The sequence below is a fragment of the Pongo pygmaeus genome, chromosome 18 (genome assembly GCF_028885625.2).
Source record: "Pongo pygmaeus isolate AG05252 chromosome 18, NHGRI_mPonPyg2-v2.0_pri, whole genome shotgun sequence".
Classification (NCBI taxonomy): Eukaryota; Metazoa; Chordata; class Mammalia; order Primates; family Hominidae; genus Pongo; species Pongo pygmaeus.
In genome coordinates, this window is record NC_072391.2 from 46,842,904 (window position 1) to 46,862,324 (window position 19,421).

Below are 19,421 nucleotides of genomic sequence, written 5' to 3' on the forward strand. Positions count from 1 at the left end.
CGGGCTGGTCTTGAACTCCTGACCTCAAGTGATCCTCCTGCCTCAGCCTCCCAAAATGCTGGGATTACGGGCATGAGCCACCAAGCACAGCCTCATCTTGAATTGCAGTTCCCAAAATTCCTATGTGTTGTGGGAGGGACCCTGTTGGAGATAACTGAATCATGGGGGCAGCTTCCCCCATACTGTTCTCATGGTAGTGAGTAAATCTCACAAGATTGGATGATTTTATGAGGGGTGTGTCCCCCTTTGCTTGGCTCTCATTCTGTCTTGCCTGACACCATGTAAGACGTGCCTTTGCTCTTCCTTTGCCTTTCACCATGATTATGAGGCCTCCCCAGCCATGTGGAACTGTGAAGCCATTAAACCTCTTTTTCTTTATAAATTACCCAGTCTTGGGTATTTCTTCATAGCAGTATGAAAATGGACTCATACAGAGAAAATTCAGCTCCCACATACCCTCACCAGGGTTCTCCCAAGAACTAGAGCCTTAGCCAGGGTTCTCCCAAGAACTAGAGCCAAGAGGATCCACATATGGATGTACCAAAAGAGATGTGTTATGAGGGCCTGGATCACACAGGTATAGAGGCTGGAAACATCCCACCCTGTGTCATCTGCAAGCTGGAAGCCCAGGAAAGCCGATGCTGCAGTTCATGTCCAAATCCCAAGGCCTCAAACCCAGGGAAGCCAATGTTGTCAGTCCCAGTCCCAGGCTGAAGGCGCAAGAAACAGGAGTGCCGACGTCCAAGGGCAGGAGAAGATGGATGTCCCAGCTCAAACAAAGAGAGCAAATTCACCCTTCTTTGCCTTTTCATCCTATCCAGACCATCAGTGGACTGGATGATGCCAGCCTGCACTGGTGAAGGCCATCTGCTTTATTCAGTCCAGCCATCAAAATGCTCATCTCTTCCAGAAACACCTGCACAGTCACACTCTGAAATCATGTTTCACCAGCTGTCTGGGCAGCCCTTAGCCCAGTCATGTTGACACAAAATTGGCCATCACACCTGCCCTGGCACACTGATCCAAGCATCCTTGGTGAACCTGTGGGTCAGGCACAGGCTCACCCCTGTTGTCCCAGCTTCGGGGGCAAGGGAGTACCAGGTTCTAAAGTTAGTCTATGAGGCAAATGTGTCTTAGAGTCAAAGTTATTCCCCAAAACTCTTTCCTCTCCCCTAAGATACAACTGCTGTGGCTTGAGATACATCCATGGAGAATGGCTTGGTGCATACATCAAGCGTGTGGGATGAAAATACATCTTAAAACCCCAGAATCGAATTCACCTGCCCCACAAGGGGCCACAGAGACCAACACTGGAGGGAACAGCAGATTCTCACCCACATCACAGGTTGTATTAGTCCATTCTCACCCTGCTATGAAGAAATATTTGAGACTGGGTAGTTTATAAAGAAAGAGGTTTAATTGACTCACAGTTCCACATGGCTGGGGAGGCCTCAGGAAATGTATAATCATAGCAGAAGGCAAAGGAGAAGCAGGCACCTTCTTCACAGGGCGGCAGGATGGAGCGAGTGCTGAGCGAAGGGGGAAGCCCCTTATAAAACCATCAGATTGGCTGGGCACGGTGGCTTATGCCTATAATCTCAGCACTTTGGGAGGCCAAGGCGAGTGGATCACCTGAGGTCAGGAATTCGAGACCAGCCTGGCCAACACGGCAAAACCCCATCTCTATTAAAAATACAAAAATTAGCCAGGCATGGTGGTGGGTGCCTGTAATCCCAGCTACTCGGGAGGCTGAGGCAGGAGAATCGCTTGAACCCAGGAGGCGAAAATTGCAGTGAGCCAAGATGCCACCATTGCCCTCCAGCCTGGGTGACAGAGCAAGACTCCATCTCACAAAAACAAACAAACAAACAAACAAACAAAAAAAGCCATCAGATTTTGTGAGAACTCACTCACTGTCACGAGAACAGCAGGGGGGAGACTGCCCCCATGATTCAATTATCTCCACCTGTTCCACCTGACACATGGGGATTTGGGGGATTACAATTCAAGAGATTTGGGTGGGGACACAGTGCCTAACCACATCGCAGGTTCCCTGAGTAAGCTAGCTCCTGCTGACTGCAATTGCCAAATCCCTTTACGTTGTTATTGTCCTCATTTTTTGGCAAATGTGCCTATCTATGTTGGAGGAAGTTAAATGATAAATAATGACCTATACATAGGCATATGTTGCTGTCAGCTAAGTAAAGGGTGTGTGGAATCTGTGCTATAGTGCAGCTCTGCCACAAACTTGCTGTGTGACATTGGGCAAGATGCCTAGCCTCTCTGAGCCTCAATTTCCACATATGAAATACAAGAATAATGATAATACCAATGGTCAGAGTGTGCCTGCAAGGACTCAGTGAGGCAATGCCTATGGAAATGTCTGCTTGAGGGAGGCAAGGAGGCAGAGTGACAACCACATGGGTCTTGGGGACAGTGAGCTGAGTCCAAATCCTGACCCAGCCATTTACCAACTGGCTGGCCCCAAGTCTCTGCAAGAGCATGCAAGGAATGCCAGCACAGACATGCACGAGCTCATGGGCAGAACCGCAGGAGCCTACAACAGTCAGCTCCCAAAGCGAAGCCACATTGTGCGGCTGTGGCCCTAGCTGAGCTATGGCCGTCCCCGATGAGTGAGTCCTACACAGCTCTTTCCCAGGCTCCTTGGGGTCCTCAGGCCCTGTGGCTTTGCAGAAGTCAGGGACTGTGGCTGGAATCCCAGGCCGGCCACCTCTCTTTGCTTCCTCTTTCCACGTTTGGAGAAGGCATTTCCTCCCCTTCCAGCCCTGGGCCAGTGGGTCAGGTTTCCACCCAGATGGAAAGTCCCACCCAGGGCCCCCAGAGGACAGCTCACCATGGAAACTCCACAGGGCGCCCGCCAGACACGGAGTAAGTGGCCACTGGCAGGCCTAACTGGGGCAGGCTCCCAGTCCTGCCCACCTCCCCCTCCTGGTGGGCAGGAGAGGGAGAGGGGGATCCAGCCAGACTTCAGATCTCAGACACAGAACAACGTCCCCACACACACAGAACAAAAAGTGGGTGATCGTGCGTGCATGCAGGTGTGCGCATGTCTGTGAGCATGCCCTGAGCCCTCTACGCATTCTGAGCCTCAGTTTCCCTAACTGCACCCCTGTTGGAGGCTGGATTGGACTCAGATAAGATGAGTAAATGCAATCATCCAGTAAGAAGTAAGCAACAGGTGAGCTCTGCCAGATGAAGATCCCCAGGCCTGTCGGAATAAACCACAGCCAAATGACAGTCTGGGCAAGGGAAGGAGGGGACACCGTGAGTGAGGTGCCTCGCTTGGTGTTCAGTTCAAAGGAGAAGCACATAAACAGAGCTTCCCAAACTGTGCTCCAAGATTCCGGGCTTAGGGATAGGTGGTCGTCAAAAAAAGGGATGAAGGACAGATTCTGAGCCCAAGAGTTTTAAGAACCCTCTCTATGACTCAAAGCATCCACAGGCATGTTGAGGGCCCTTGGAGATCCTGCCTTAAAGAAACCCATTTAATTGCACTTAACCAGGCACTTAGGAAAGTTACCCAAGCAGCTGCCCCACCAGCCCCCAGACGCAGCCCAGTGAAGGCAGCGTTGCCTCCGCCCAGCTCCCTCCAGGCTGTACTGCATGGAACTCCAGGGTTGTGCGGTGCACTGAGGCACCGAGCATTTTTCCAGGGTCAATTGAAGAAGGAACTCTAAGAAAGACGTTTCTGGATCGTGTGCCAAATTGTTACTGAGATGGTTCCTGCTGTTTGTCCATTGATTAATGAGGATCCACAGAATAAATCCCTCAGCATTCCAAGCCAGGGGGAAAACACTGGTCTGTCCCAAGCTCTTACATCAGACGGAAGCAGCTTTGATTCTATTTCTCTTTGGGCCTTGGCTACCAGGAGGCTCAAAGGCATCCTGACCCTTCCCTTAGGTTTTGACATAATTAGTCTCTTCATCTATTATTTGAGCTCCCCAGTGACCCACAGGCCACCTCCACAGCCTTTCATTAGTAATCATCACAGTTAGCACTTATTGGGGACATGCTGTGTGCCAGGCACCATGCTGGACACATGCCATGTACCCTCTCACTTGTCCTTATAATTGTGCCACAAGGTAGGGGCTTTGTTATTCCCATTCTACAGATCACGAAACTGAGCTCTGAGAAGGTACAATCACTGAGTCAAGCCCATTCTCGCAGTGAATACACTTAATTTGCGCTGTGTGTGTTCACCTGCCCACTGCTGCCTCCTCACTCTAGAATGTGAGTCCTGGAAGTCAGGGACCCAACTGTGCCCTTGTGGCCTAGAAGGACACAGACGCCTGACAATACTATGATGAATAACTGGTGGTGAATCAGGATTGAAATAAGGGCCTGTCTGCCTGAAAACCCATGCCCTTAACGCTCGTGTCTTTTTGGTCTGCAGGGTTTGGTAAACCTAACGCTAAAGTTAACCTTCAGTGTAACCCTAACCCTGATAACCAAACCTATGCTAACCTCTAGCATAATCCCAAATGAATTAATTAATAAGCCATGAAATGCTCCCTGCCCGGCCCTGTCCTTGGCTCTGTGGGGCAAGGGCTCTGAACACAGAGGCTTGGGCCATTTAGGGAGAGGAGATGCAGGAGCTCAGATGACAGCATAGATGGACTCAGTGAAGATGGTGGGAGCACATGGAGTCGGCAGCAGGGAGAGGGCAGCGGAGACGGAAGGCTGAGTTTCCCTCCTGGGAGGCCTGGCCAGACCTGAGTAGGGCAGACCAGGCCAAGCGGGGCTGGAGCGGCGGTGACGGAATAGGAACGCCGAGCCGACCCCCACTCCCAGGAGCGGCTACTCTGGCCTGCGAGGGCCAGCCCAGCGGGTGGGGAGGCGATGCCCTGCCCAGCTTCCTGCCCCATTCCAAGCTGGCCAGGAGCCCCACAGCCAGCACAGGAAATAACAGGGGCCCCCAGAGGCCGCCCAGGCAGGCCCTGCTCCGAGGCCACCCGGGGAGGGAAGGAGGCCATTGTCGGCCTTTGTTTCAGTTTCCCCAGCATTACCCAGGCTCCAAGAGGCCGCTGGGAGCTCACAAAGCTTCCCCGCAACCTGCAGCTGTCCAGCCTCCCCCAGCCCCGACCCTGGGGACAGGCCTGCCAGGCCCCTGGTCTCTTAAAAAGGCAGGTGCAGGGTGGAAAATGAAGTCACATGCAAGTTGGGGGTGTGGGGCGGCCCATGCAGGCCACAGCAGGCCAGGCAGGCGAACAGACAGATGCACCAAGACTGGGGTCTAGGTCCACACCAGGGTCAGCCCAGCACTGAGTACAAGTGCAAGGGTGCAAATCTTTGGATGGAAAGAATGTCTAGGACCCTGAGGGTACGAAAAAGAAATGGAAGAAAGAAAACAGAGAGCAAGGAGACAATCTGGACATCTTGAACACCCCACCTGGGCACTGTTGCTGATCCTTCAAGGGAGACAGCCCAGAAACAGGCTTTTTCTGCTCATTTGCATGCCTGGGTGTGGATGAGTGAATGCTGCATATGTGTGTATGCCTCTGTATGTGCATGCATTTGTAAGTGTGTGCACATGAGCACTATGTGTATGTTGGCAATGTGAACACACTCCTGTATGCATGTATGGGTGTGCATCTGTGTTATGCATGTGCGTGCATACCTGTGTCTGCAGGCATCTGTGTGGGTGTGCATTATGCATATGCATGTACTTGGTCATGCGTACATATGTGTGTAGTATGGAGGAACATGTATGTGAAGGCCCATGTATGTGAATGTGTGTATTGTGTGGAGTATGCATATGCCAATGTCCACGTACGTGTGTGTGTTTATATGTGCATGGGGGTACATGTGCATTGTGTGCAAATGTGTATCTACATGTGTGTGAGTGTCCATGTGCATTGTGTGGAGTACATTTGCACTGAGTGAGAGTATGAGCATATATATGTGTGAATGTGTGCATGCATCCTTGTGTTTGTGTGCATGTAATATGTGTATGTTGCGTGTGCACATGCATGAACACGCAATGACTTGTGAATTTCCACGTCACCACCAAAGAGCACTCACAGGTTTGTGCCCATCAGCAATCACTCATTCCCACACTGACCCTGGTGGCTTCTCACTAGTGGTGTGACGCTGCAATGACATTAGGGCTTACAGCACATTCTAGTACCCCTCATTCCACAAAGATGCAGTAAGTCTCCACTGAGTCCCAGGCACTGTGAATCAGCAACTACAGAAAGCGTGCCCTAGACTCAGACAAAACCCCAACTAGCTGTGCAGACTGGACCAGTCTCTTTAGCTCTTTGGCCTCAGTTGCTCATCTGTGAGATGGGAATGCTAATACTGTGGTTAACAAGGCTTAAATGAGATAATGCATGTCACAGCCCCCTGTCTGGCACCGAGTGGATGCTCACTAGATGGTTATTATTTTTTAATTGTTATTGTTAAGATAGTGCTAATTGCTGAGGATACAACAGTAAGCAAACAGGCACTGTCCCTGCCTCCACAAGCTTGCCAGGTTTGCAAGGCATTCAGCCTTGATAAGTAGAATAGCCTAAGTAAAATATATCATATTTGCCAGACTAAGCATGAGTCTGATGTGCTAACTACTATCACGTATGGCCAGCGGCCATCAGTTAAAGCAATCAACCATGACAAAGGAGAACAAATTATCAGTGGAGGTAAAATAATAATTTTTTGAACCAGAGAGGCATCAGATAGCCAGGTTCAGCCTAATCTCATGTGTGTGTGAGTGTGTGTGTGAGAGTGTGTGTGTGTGTGTGTGCACCTGCCTGCACACTCAAGGATGTTAAGGGAATGTCAGCTGACATGACAGCAGCCTAACCCCTGTGGGCTGCCTGCAGTCTACAGCAGGGCACCATTGACCATATCCAACCCAGGAGTTGGGCCCTGCAGAGTGTCCACACAGGAAGCCAACACACGCCAGGTGGTGTGGTCAAGCTGACCTTGGCCATTTCCTACTGGGCACTGGCCAATGGACGCACAGTCCATGTGTCCAGCCCCACCCAGGGAAGGAACCTGATCTCAGGTCAGCCTCAGGCCTCTGCCTTTCAGAGCAGACCCTGCCCACCTCCCACCAACCCCCACCCCACCTGGCCTTCCCCTCTTGGGAAACAAGCCATGCCTCACCAACCATGGTGAACAAGAATGGCTCCCTAAGACTCAGTTCCACCCCAAATCTACAGGAAGGTGAAGCGGATTGCCCCAGGCACTGTGGCCATGCCCAGGGATTGCCAGTCACGATGTGGGGAAAAAGGCAGGAAGCTGTGACGATGTGACGAGAAGGAGGGGCCCATCTGAGCCTTCTCTGTCACCCATACAGACCCAAGCTCAGAGCTAAGCTCCTATGGGCACTTCCTTCCACATGGTGTCAATAGCAAAAGTAAAGGTGCAGGGTGCCAGGTGGCACCCTAGGGGTTGAGCGCTCCATGCGGATTCCCTGTGCCATCCTCACAATGGCCTTAGGAAGCAGGCCTATTATTATCCCCATTTCCGATGAGAAAATGAAAGGACAGGGAGGTTTAATAACTTACTTCATATTGAACAGCTAATAAGTATCTAGACCTCAAACACAGATTTTGCTCTAAACAAAGTGAACAAAACTCAGGCCCTGCACTTCCCAGGACAAATACAGACGAAGAAGTGGAGGTGAGGTTCTGCATCTTGGCAGACTTTTGCCAGGCACCTGCCAACTGCCAAGCCAGGGCTGGGCTGTGGGGACACAGAGAATCAGACTTGGTCACTGCTCCCTAGGAGTGAGCAGAGCATCAGGGAGCTGGGTATAAGAAGAGAAGGCGTGTTAGAACCAAGCAGAGGGCAGCAGGAGCCCTGAGGGCCAGGATCAGGAGCTCTTAGGCTCAGGGGGCACAAAATTATGTCAGGACTATCATGGGAAACTTCCTGGAGGAGGTGTCATTTAGGCTGAGCTTCAAAAAATGCCAAGGGGACACACACAGTCTGTGGACCAGCAGCATCATCACCCCAGAGCCTGTTAGAAATGCAGAATCTCAGGCCCTACCCAGACCTGCTGAGTCAGAATCTGCGTCTTGACAAGTTGCACACGTGTTCAAGTTTGAGCAGCACTGGTGCAAACCACCCCAGGACACATAAGGCTGGGCAACACTGGAGGGAGCAGGATGGGCAGCAACTCCCCCAAATGCATGAGGAGTGATGCCATCAGCACCCCACCCCACACACCCCAACCCACAGACATGCCTGACTGTTTACAGGCAGGCTTCAAGTCACCAAGAACTATTGATTTCCAATGTCCACCAGCAGGACAGCGGGATCCTTGGGGACTTAGGAAAGGGCCAACACCAAAGAGAGGCCTTTCCATCCTCAGGGAGCACCCCAGCTTTGGAGAAAGTAGGACTGGCCCCTCCTTGTCTTTACAATCCTCATTACTGATGTCCCCCGAAAAGCCCAACAGCACCAGGAGAGGAGGGGCAGGGCCATGGGCTTGCTGGGGCAGATGGTCCCAAATCAACTGAGCAACTGCGCTGCAAAGTCTCAATGCCAGGCCAGGGACACGAGACAAATGACAGCATCCCTGCCAACAGGGAAGCCCCAAGTCCGTCTCAAGAGGGTAGAAACCAGCAAGACAAGCCTAGCTCCATGGAAGCGAAGTCATCAGCCAGGGTAGAGGTACAGGAGGAAAACAGGAGTCAGAAGACGCACTGCACACGTGTTCATTTCCACATGTCCTGGGCACCAGCACACTTGAGTCCAGAGCACACACGTGTACATGTATGCATGGGCTCTGCATACACATGTGCACAGCAGGCATGTCGACGAGGAAGCCAAGTACAGTGGAGCCCAATGGGGGCCCCAAGGCTGGTGCAGAGCCAGAGGAAAAGGGTGGACAGGAAATGCCACCTCCTCCTCAGAGAACTGGTCCAAGGCAGCCCCAGGGAGCCCAGGATGCAGCACCAACCAGCAGGCAGAGCAGAGGGGCGCTGGAGCCTCCCCCAGCCAGGGGTCTGAATCAGGGCTGCAGCTACCTGGGCATGCTCACACACAAGCACACACACAAGTGCATGCATCCATGTGCACACAAGATACAGAATGCCCTACCCCATGGACTGCTCACCATGGTAACAGAGTGGCCACCTCTCAGCTCCAGTCACCACCTGACGATTTCTGAGGCCCCCTGCGCTGGAGGGGGAGCAGCTCTAACAAAGGCGCAGCCCGGGCTGCCTGGCCAGGGGTCCATGGAGCCGACCCGCCGGCGCATGCCTGCCACGCTCCCCCAGTGAGCTCAGGGCCACCGCGTCTTCCTACCCAGCCTGCCTGGCTCCACTTAGCTCAACTCCCCACAGGCTCCCCAGCCGAGCTAATGAGAAACTCCCCAGCTGGCCCCATATAAAAATGCATTTCATAAGTCTTTAAAATGCTGGGAAATTCTACATCTATTTAGTGAGACTTTTCTGCTCCTTTAAAATGTCCCTTGGTCCTCATCAAGAAGACGATTGGGTTGAGGGCTCAAGCACAAAAGGTGGACGCCACCAGCACACCAGCCCGAAGCCAAAGGGCGCCCAGGCAGCATGCACCACGGGCCACAGCCAGGCAGCTCCAGGCAAGTATCGTGGGTGGGTGGGACATCCCACAGGTGACCCAATGTAGGACGGTCACTTGGGGAAGTGTTTAAAGTGAGACCCAGTGGGGAGCAATGGACACAGAAGAGGGGAACAGTCTCTCCAGCCTTGATTGGGGATTGAAAGAAAAAGTTAGAAGTTGCTGGGAGCCCCTGAGAAAATCTCCAAAGGAGAAAAAAAAGACCACCCACACAAAGATGTTCATCATGGCATTATTTACAACAGCCATCACCTAAAGCAGTCTGAACGTCCAACAGGGGAGAGGCGGAGAATAACATTCATGCCCATCCACTCAAGGGCTCCAGCACAGACACCAAGGTAGGAGGTACGTGGGTCCCAAGATCACAGGAAGCTCAGGTCCAACAGGGACTACAAGGAAACCCACTGCGAGTTCAGCATGGACTTCATCTAGAAGCTTATAGACAAATGGAGCTCGAAAGGGGACTGGGAGAAATGCAAACGCAAGTGCAGAAGCACAGGGGTGTGGGTGGAGTTTCTGTGAAGCTGTTGAAATAATAAATATGCACTCCAACAAAACACAAGCAGGGCGGGAGGCAGCTCCGCGTGGTTCAGAAGTGCAGGCGGGACTGCACGGAGTGGCCTCGCCTCCCCATGGTGACAGGCCCGGGCTTCTGGACATTTCTATCCATTTCCCCAGCCAAAACCTCGGGGCAAAGGACTGCAGGGGATGAGGCTGTCACCTTGGTCAGGAGCAGGGACCCTGACCATTCTCCTCACCCCAACTTTTAACCAGAACCAGGCTAAAAGAAAAATGAGAGGCTTCAATGCATTCTTCCCAAGGAGGTCCCAGGACACCAGCTACCCCATTGCTGGCTCTACCTCCCATCTGAGCAGGTCCCAGAGCCTGCAGCCCTATCCCCACCTTCCCCTGCAAACTGCCCCCATGCCCAACACCCAGATGTGGAAGGAGGGCTGGGGATGGGGCTGGAGGTGGTGTGAGTCCCTGTGGAGAGCCTGGCCCAGTGTTTTCCAGGCCTGGCTTTGAACATGGGAGATGTGTGCAAGGTCTTCAAAACATGAACCTCCTCTCCTTCCAGGCAGCAAATCCTGAGAGCTGGCTTCAGTTAGACTCTTCTACCTGACCCAGGAGTGACCGGGGCACAGAGCTGATTCCAGAGAGTCTCATCTAAAACAAGGCATGGGACCCACATTCTCACCGGCAGGTCTGCCATCTACAGTTGAGGCACTAAATTCATGCATGAGCGGCCTGGGTTCAAACCCCCGCTCTGCGGCTTCTTGGCTGAGTGACCTAGAAGCAAGTTACTAGCATCTCTGTTTCTCGGTTTTCTCACATGGATGTGAAAAGCAGTGGAAAGGAGCCCTGGCTCCTAGAAGCACCTCATAAATGGGAGTGACGGTTCCTATTAACCAGGGCAAGAAGACCTGTCCCATGGCAGGAAAGCCTAAAAGTCTGATCACACCAATAAGGTCTCAGGCTGTGGGGCCATCACGGTCAACTGATGATACTGAGTGTTCCTCTCAAACCACAGGTGTGTCTGTCACCATGCCAGAAATAAACCTACCTAACTTGCCCAGGCATTCACAAGAAGTATGTGTCAGCAAACTAACTGTGTCCTATCTCTGGCCCACCCACAGACCCTTCTCCCCCTGCCTCTCCCTGCTGCCGTTCCAGAGCTGCTATGCTGGATGGAAGCCATGGAGCAGACTCTGCCCAGCCAGTCCCAGAACCCAGCCTGGAGAGGTGGGAGATTCCAATGAGACTCTGACTAGACAACTACATTAAAATGACCCCCTTACCCACTTCACGCTAAGCATGGTAGTACATGCCTGTAATCCCAGCTGCTTGGGAGGCTGAGACAGGAGGATTGTTTGAGCCCAGGAGTTCGAAACCAACTGGGCAACATAGCAAGGCCCTGTCTCAATTAAAAAAAAAAAAAGATGAGCAGCTTCAGCTCCCAGATCAAACTCAGTCACAGGGAAAGAGGAGGTAAATTTCCACATGGTCGTGTTTGTTCCCTGAAACCCCACATCATAGACCTCAGGATGTTTCTGGTGTCTGCCACTTAGAGACCTCATTCCAAAGGGCTTGTGGGAAGAGGGAGGAAATGCTGAAGGCAAGATGTTTCTCCCTACCAGGCTGGGATGGGTGGGAGAGACAGGGGTTGGGGTAGGGTTAGGGTTAGTAGCAGGCTGGGATGGGCAGGAGAGGGGGTGGTTAGGGTTAGAGTTAGGGTTAGTGCCAGGCTGGGATGGGCAGGAAAGAGGGGGGTTAGGGTTAGCATTAGAGTTAGGGTTAGGGTTAGTAGCAGGCTGGGATGGGCGGGAAAGGGGGTTAGGGCTAGGGTTAGAGTAGGGTTAGGGTTAGTAGCAGGCTGGGATGGGTGGGAAAGAGGGGGTTAGGGCTAGCGTTAGGGTTAGTAGCAGGCTGAAATGGGTGGGAAAGGGGGGGGTTAGGGGTAGGGGTAGGCTTAGTACAAGGTTGGGAAGGGTGGGAGAGAGGGGCGTTAGGGTTAGGGCTAGTGCCAGGCTGTGATGGGCAGAAAAAAGGGGATTCGGAGACGTTGGTAGGAGGTAGGTCAAAGGCATTGGGAGCCTTTGGAAGGCCGAGGCTTGCAGATCACAAGGTCAGAAGATTGAGATCATCCTGGCCAACATGGTGAAACCCCGTCTCTATTAAAAATATAAAAATTAGCTGGGCGTGATGTCACATGCCTGTAGTCCCAGCTACTCGGGAGGCTGAGGCAGGAGAATCGTTTGAACCTGGGAGGTGGAGGTTGTGGTGAGCCAAGATGGTGCCACTGCACTCCAGCCTGGCAACAGAGCAAGACTCCATCTCAAAAAAAAAAAAAAGAAAATAAAAAAAAAATCCATGAGTTGTCCAGAATGAGATACCTTCATACCTACTAGGAAGGTTAGAATTTACAAAAAGGAAAATAACAAGTGTTGACAAGGACTTGGAAAAAGTGGAATCCTCATGAGCAGTGGGAATGTAAAATGCCTGGGAAGGTCTTGTGGCTCCTCCAAAGGTTAAACATAAAGTTACCCTATAACCCAGCAATTCCGCACCTACAAACACACCCAAAAGAACTAAAAACAAGCATTCAAGCAAAAACTTGTACATTGCCAGGTGCAGTGACACACACCTGTAGTCCCCGCTATGAGGGGAGGCTGAGGCAGGAGGATCCCTTGAGGTAGGAGTTCAAATCCAGCCTGGGCAACATAGCTAGACTCCATCTCTAAAAACAAAACAAAACTTCTATGTGGATATTCACAGCATCACTATTCACAATAGCCAGAAGATGAAAACAACCAAAATGTCAATCGACAATACCCAAACAAAATGTGGTCCTTCCATACAGTAGAATATTATACAGCCCTAAAAAGGGGTGAAGGACAGACACCTCCTATAATAACATGGATGAACCTTGAAAATATTAGGCTAAGTGAAAGAAGCTAGTCAATGGAGATTACGTATTATATGACTCCACTGACAGGATGTCCAGAATAAGCAAGTCTACAGAGACAGAAAGTGGATCAGCCAGGTGCCGTGGCTCATGCCTGTAATCCCAGCACTTTGGGAGGCTAAGGTGGGTAGATCACCTGAGGTCAGGAGTTCAAGACCAGCCTGGCCAACATGGTGAAACCCCATCTCTACTAAAAATACAAAAATTAGTCAGGTGTGGTGGCACACGTCTGTAATCCCAGCTACTCGGAAGGCTGAGGCAGGAGAATCGCTTGAACCCAGGAGGTGGAGATTGCAGTTAGCTGAGATCGCGCCACTGCACTCCAGCCTAGGCAACAGAGTGAGACTCTGTCTCAAATAAAAAAAAAAAAAAAGAAAAAGAAAGTGGATCAATGGCTGCCTGGGGCTGGGAGGGGTAGGAGGGCAGGGGTGATAGCTAAGGATACAGTGTTTCTTTTTTATTATTTTTTTCTTTTTCTTTTATTTAGTTAGTTATTTTAGAGGCAGGCAGGCAGGTTATCACTCTGTCACCCAGGCTGGAGTGCAGTGTCGTGATCATAACTCACCATAACCTCAAACTCTTGGGCTCAAGTGATTCTCTTGCCTCAGCCTCCCAAGTAGCTGGGATTACAGGTGCATGCCACCATGCCCAGGGCTGTTTTGTTTTCATTCTTTGTAGAGACAGGGTCTCACTATATTACCCAGGCTGGTCTCAAACTCCAGGGCTCAAGCAATCCTCCTGCCTTGGCCTCCCAAAGTGCTGGGATTACAGGCATGAGCCACCACGCCTGGTCCAGAGTTTCCTTTTAAGGACATGAAAATGTTCTAAGTTGACTGTAGTAATGGTCACACATATCTCTAAATATACCAAAATTCACTTTAAATGGGTGAATTGTATGATATGTGAATTATATCTCAATAAAGCTGTTTTTAAAAAGATATAGGCTGGGTTTGTTTTTGTTTTTTTTTTTAAGAATCTAAAGATTTCTTATGAAAATCCAGCTTTCTGGCTTTTCTTTTAAAACCTCTGAAGATCTGGCAACTCTGGACCCAGCCAGAATTCTGGCAATTCATGGCCCAGCCGGCAGGAGCTGAGGGCCAGCCATCCCCTTTGCAGGGTCTGTGTCACCATCCACCACGGCCCCGTCATGTATCAGCCCACCTGGGCCACTAGCTTGCCTCGGGTGGGCCTTTGAGTTTGTGACCCTGGCAAGGTTTTCCCATTTGCAAAGGACTTTCACATTTGTAAGGAGTTCACACCTATGGCCTGGCAAGGTGGGAGAAGTTGGGGTTAGCAGGAGAAGAAGAATGACCCATGAACTCCCCTGAAGTCACACATGAAACCCTGTATGTGTCCGAAAGAGAATCCACACAGTTCCACTGGATGCCCAAAGGCACCTGTGGCTCAAAACAGGTTAAGAACTCCTCCAGCTCCACACCTCCAAGGCACCCCCACATCTTGACTCCAAATGAAGTGCTCCTTCCCCTGGACCCACCATTAGCAGCCCCATTCGCCAGCAAGTGGCATGAGTGGGCCTGCGCACTCCGCTCCCCACGCCCCTGCCTCCAGACTGCAGGATATTGCCATGAGCTGATCATTTCGCTCCTTTCCCTGCCAGGCAAGGCCAGGCTCTCCATCACTGTCAGGGCCCCTGCTCGAGGGCACGGAAGGAGCAAGCCTGGTTGTTTCTGGGGGCGGAGGGCCACAGGGTCCCCACTGGCAGGGTGGCCAGGGGAGGCCAGGGGTGAGTGAAGACACAAACTGCGCATTCTGCTTGTTTATTGCAGTTCTCCATCACACACCCAGGGCTGGGCAAAGCAGGGGAGAGGAAGGCGCATGAAAAGCTTGCGCTCTGGGCCAACAGGGCCCCCCTAGAAGAGGGGCTGCTCCATGCCTTACAGTTCTCCCTTCCTCCTGGTAAACTGCCCTCAGCCCAGGGACACTGGGGGCCTGTGAGCAGGACCACCTATGCCCTGCAGCCACCAGGCCTGTCCTGCCAGGGACCTTCCAGAGGTCCCCATAATGCCCTGCCTTCAGGTGCTGCTCAGCTCTCCACCTCCCGATGCCAAGTGGTGCAGAGGTGAAACCACAGGCTCTGGCTTCCGGAGGACTTGGGTTCGAGTCCCTGATCCACAGCTTGCCGACTGGGGACCGTGGATTCACTACTGTATGGCTCCAAGCTCCTTCCCTCATCTGTCAAATGAGGATGGGGATTCTCAGTAGCAGTGCCAAGGATGGCCTGGGAAGTTTTGCTCCCCCATAATCTTCTTTGGCATCTGCTGCCATTCTCTGATGTGGCCAAGTGACATTTTCTCAGTTTAATGAAAAGTATTAGACAAAAGCAGCTTTCACCAGGCCTTTGGCCCTGGTGTCCACCAGATGGCTGTCCCTAAACCAAGCCCATGGAGAAATTATGGAGCTGCTGCTGGAAGTGGCACCCACCTTACAGAGCTGTCACAATGGCTCAGCAAGATGCTGCAGGTAGAGTGTTCACTCAGTGCCTGGCACGCACTAAGTAAGTGCTCAATAAATGTGACATCGCCCACGTCCAGGGCTACCTCCCACACTGACTTCTGCCTGCCACCCAGGCTTGGAGCCATCTCACATGCCCCATGGTCAGGGAATACAAGCTGACTTTAATAGCCCAATTCCAATAGAACTGGGAAGGAAAATTTATCACACGCACGGCACAAACTATTAATAAAAAAACAAAACAAACAAAAAGAAAAAACACCAGCAAAAATGAGCCAAAGAAAACAAAACAATTCCTGGCCTGGCTGTCTGGCTGCGGATTATCCACTGCCAGGGATGCTCTGCCCTCCCTCTCCCCATAGCAGAGCAGAGAATCCGAAACTGGCACCGTGGCGAGCCATGGCTGTGGAGTCACAAGGAGTGTGCATCCTCCTACATGCACGAGGCATGCTCAGCTCTTGCCTGGAAACTGGCAAATCCCACAGCTCCCACTACTCCCAGGCACCCCAGAGAGGCCCTAAGACTGGCTGCCCAACTATGGAATTACAGAACTACAGAACCCAGGTCCCTAGCATCAACACCGCCCTTGCCTTCTGCAAGCTGGGAGACACCTCACTGCCTAAGGATGCAGCTGGGGTGCTTGACACCCCCCTGCCCAGGGCTGTCTGTCTATAGCAATCACTGCCAGCACCCTCCTTGCACGCCACTGCTGTTCCCATCTGTCTGCATCACCTCCGCCCCACCAGGAAAGCAGCTGGGAAGGAGGACCTTCTGTAGACAACACTGGGCTGAGTGCTTTCCTAGTTCAGGGGTTTGGGGTACAGTGGGATCCTCTCTAGAGCGGGCAGCCAGACTGAGCCCCTGCACCCCTCGTCTCTCAGGAGGACTACATCTCTGAGACACGGTGCGTTATGGCCTTGCTGTTTCCGCCAACCATGGGGAACACACTCCCTGCACAGCAGACACACAGGGGGCTACACAGCCCCTTCCCCCAGCCTCCTATCTGCCCAGTGCTGACCCCAAGGCCTGTCCTAGTCCTGGACCCTCCTCCCTAGAATTTGAGCACCACTCATCACGTTGGCTTCAGACAAGGCCCCTCTCTATGGAGGAAGCCCCTGTCACCAAGGGCCAGGGCACCTGCAGCCACAACAGTGCCAAAACCTGGGTCAACCAGGACCCTGCAGACTCTGCAGGCAGCATTAGCTCCTGCTGGAAAGGACACGCAACCAGGGGCCACAGGCTTGAGTTCGAGGGCTTAGTCTCCTTTCCCAAATTTCATTGAACCATCTTCAAGCTTCCTGCTGAATCTCCGTATTCTGTACTATTAACACTTTCTTGTCAACTCAGTTTTTTCACTTAAATGAATTTAGCATCATTGTAAGTCACAAATGTCTATAATATCACACATTAGACACATAACCATGAAAACATTAAATGTTTATATACCTGATGCCTAACCGCGTTTTTGAAATACTGACCCAGAGCAAATCTCTCCTCCTGCTTCAGTTTCCACAACTAAAAGAGGAGAAGCTTGGACTGAATGTTCCCTCATGGGCCTCCTCAGGCCTTAAGATTCTGCAGCTCCAGCTCCCCCACGAATCCAGAAAAAGCTGGTCAGGATCCCAGGGCAGGCCTGGCCCAAGGCAGGGGAGGAGGACAAGGAAGGGGATCCCAGCGCCTGCCGGACAGGGAGCCAGGGGCACCACTGCCAAGAGAGGCCCTGGCTGCATGCAGAGAAAACAGGAGAGCCTGGGCCCTCACTCAGGAGCTCCCAAAGACCCCCCAAAGCCAGTTGTAATCTCAGTACTCATGGGAAGGCTCCAAGCTACAAAACTTCACAGTTAGAAAAACTTTACTCATCCACTTCTTTTTACAGCTAAGAAACAGAGGTACAGGAAAGAGCTTATGCAGGAATCCTGACTGTCATGTCACCCCCAACACCCCACGAGTCTGAGCTCCCTCTGTTACCTCTCCCTGGAGGCATGAGCTCAGCTCTGCCAGCCCTGAGAGTGCAGAGCAGCCCCTTCCAGGGAGGGAAAGAGGAATTCTGATGTAGACTGGAGTTTAAAAGTCCTATTAAAGTGGCTTTTATGCAATTAGATTGGAATGAATGTGCAGTGACGCCCATAGCAGGGAGCTTCAAGGCTTGTACAGTGGGAAAATCACCGCCCATCTGAACTGTACCCACAAGAAGGAAACGTGGCCCTCGGGAGAATAAGGGAATATTAGTCTCCGTATGTAATAGATTTTATTGACCATATGGAACTGATATAAAAATTGTGTTGCATGGGGTAGTCTGGATTGGAGGCAGGAATGTGACATGAAGAATATCATTTCCATAACCAGCTGGGTGGCTTTCTGAGTTCCTGGGCCAGCCCCCAGGACCCCCTGCAACTCTTCCACCAGCCCCCGGGCATTTACCTGCTGCTGTCACAGAGGAATCCCAGGCCAGCGAGAAGTCTGAGGCCTCCCCCTCTTCAACTGAAAGAGAGAACAGAGATGGGCCTGTGAGTTTGAAGGCTGTACAAATAGATCAGGTAAGGCGCAGGGCGAGGAAGAAGGAACATTTGTGGGGGTCCTTATTATAATACCCATCACCAGGGGAGAGGGGGCAAAGCCTACAAAGAGGCCTTCATTGGTTTCATAGAGATGTAAAATGATCGGAATAAAACAGGAATAGCAAGTTAAGTGCTGGATCAGTTATGGTTTCCCCAGCCCTGTGCCCCGGCAGACTTCACTAATCAATCTCAGCACTGCCTCAAGAAACCAATAAGGTTGCTCTCAGAGATCAGCAAAGTGGTGAGAGCTCATGACCCTGCTGAGACCTGACCCACAGACAGACCTCAGGACACACTGAGGTCAACTCTCCCAATGACAGCACATCTGAGCACTGCAACTCATGAGCTGACAACATCAGAAGGCAACCAGCCTCCTCCCATTCCACCCAGGACCCCACAGAACCAAGCTGGGCAGAGATAGGGTGTCCCCACCATCCCACACCGCAGGACATAAGCCCAGGCTGGTAGAGGCCATGCACTAGGAGAATATGGGAGAAACACTACACAGCATAACAACACTCTTGTCCTGGAATTAATCCCAGTCTGGGGCATGTAATAATATTAAAGCTGGGTTATGGACTTTGTAAATGGAACTTCATTTAAGCCAAAAATGTGCATACACAGTATTTTTCAGATTTAATGGCCTTTCTAGCTCTGCATATGTGCAGGCTGAAGCCACCACGAACCACCCAGTTCTCTCTGCACTGTCGATGTTCTTGCTGGCACCACGTGGGTGCACACTGAGCCAGGCACTGTGCTGGGGCTTTGCAGCCATCACTGGGTTTAGTTTTCCTCAACGGACTCTCAGAGGGGTGTCTGACGTCTTACAGGTAGTGAGAGCCACGAAGAGTTTGGGCTCAAACCCAGTGTTGTCTGTCTCCAAGGTTGCTTTGAAAACCACTGTTGACCGGGGTACAAAGGATGCTATCCAGAACCCTAGCAACTCAGACTGGAGGGCAGTGACCACAACCCACCACGTGGAAGGTATGTACAACACGCAGGCAGCCACCTTGCGAGTGGAGCAAGCAGGCTGGCTTGTGGTCGGAACCTGAGTTCTAGCACAAGGCACAGCCTGCCTTCAAATCTCAGCTCTGCCTCTTACTAGCTGTATATGACCTGAGCAAATGATCTAACCTCTGGGTTTCTGTTTTCCCACTTCAAAAATGGAGAAAATAATGGTACCTAAGCCATAGGGCTGCTGGGAAGATTAAATGGGATAACGTCTGTGCAGCACTGGGCGCTGTGCTGGCACAGGGTAACTGCCCCCATAATAATGTCAGGGCTGTCATCTGCTGGAACAGTGGCCCAACCAACCGAGTGGGGGTCGATGCCACAGCTCAAACAGTCCTGCT

The 19,421-nt window shown here is 51.8% G+C and overlaps 1 protein-coding gene across 6 annotated transcripts in view; it reads right to left on the minus strand.

Moving 5' to 3' along the window:
- ZNF423 (zinc finger protein 423) overlaps positions 1–19,421 on the minus strand; it is a 367,959-nt gene that overhangs the window by 283,356 nt on the left and 65,182 nt on the right. For 5 of the 6 annotated variants that reach the window (XM_054454364.2, XM_063655023.1, XM_063655021.1 and 2 more), the window contains one exon: positions 17,933–17,992. The exons of the other annotated variant lie outside the window; for it this stretch is intronic. In XM_054454364.2, the coding sequence (XP_054310339.1) occupies positions 17,933–17,992 (60 nt within the window). The remainder of the gene's footprint in view (positions 1–17,932; positions 17,993–19,421) is intronic. 6 annotated transcript variants of the gene reach the window in all.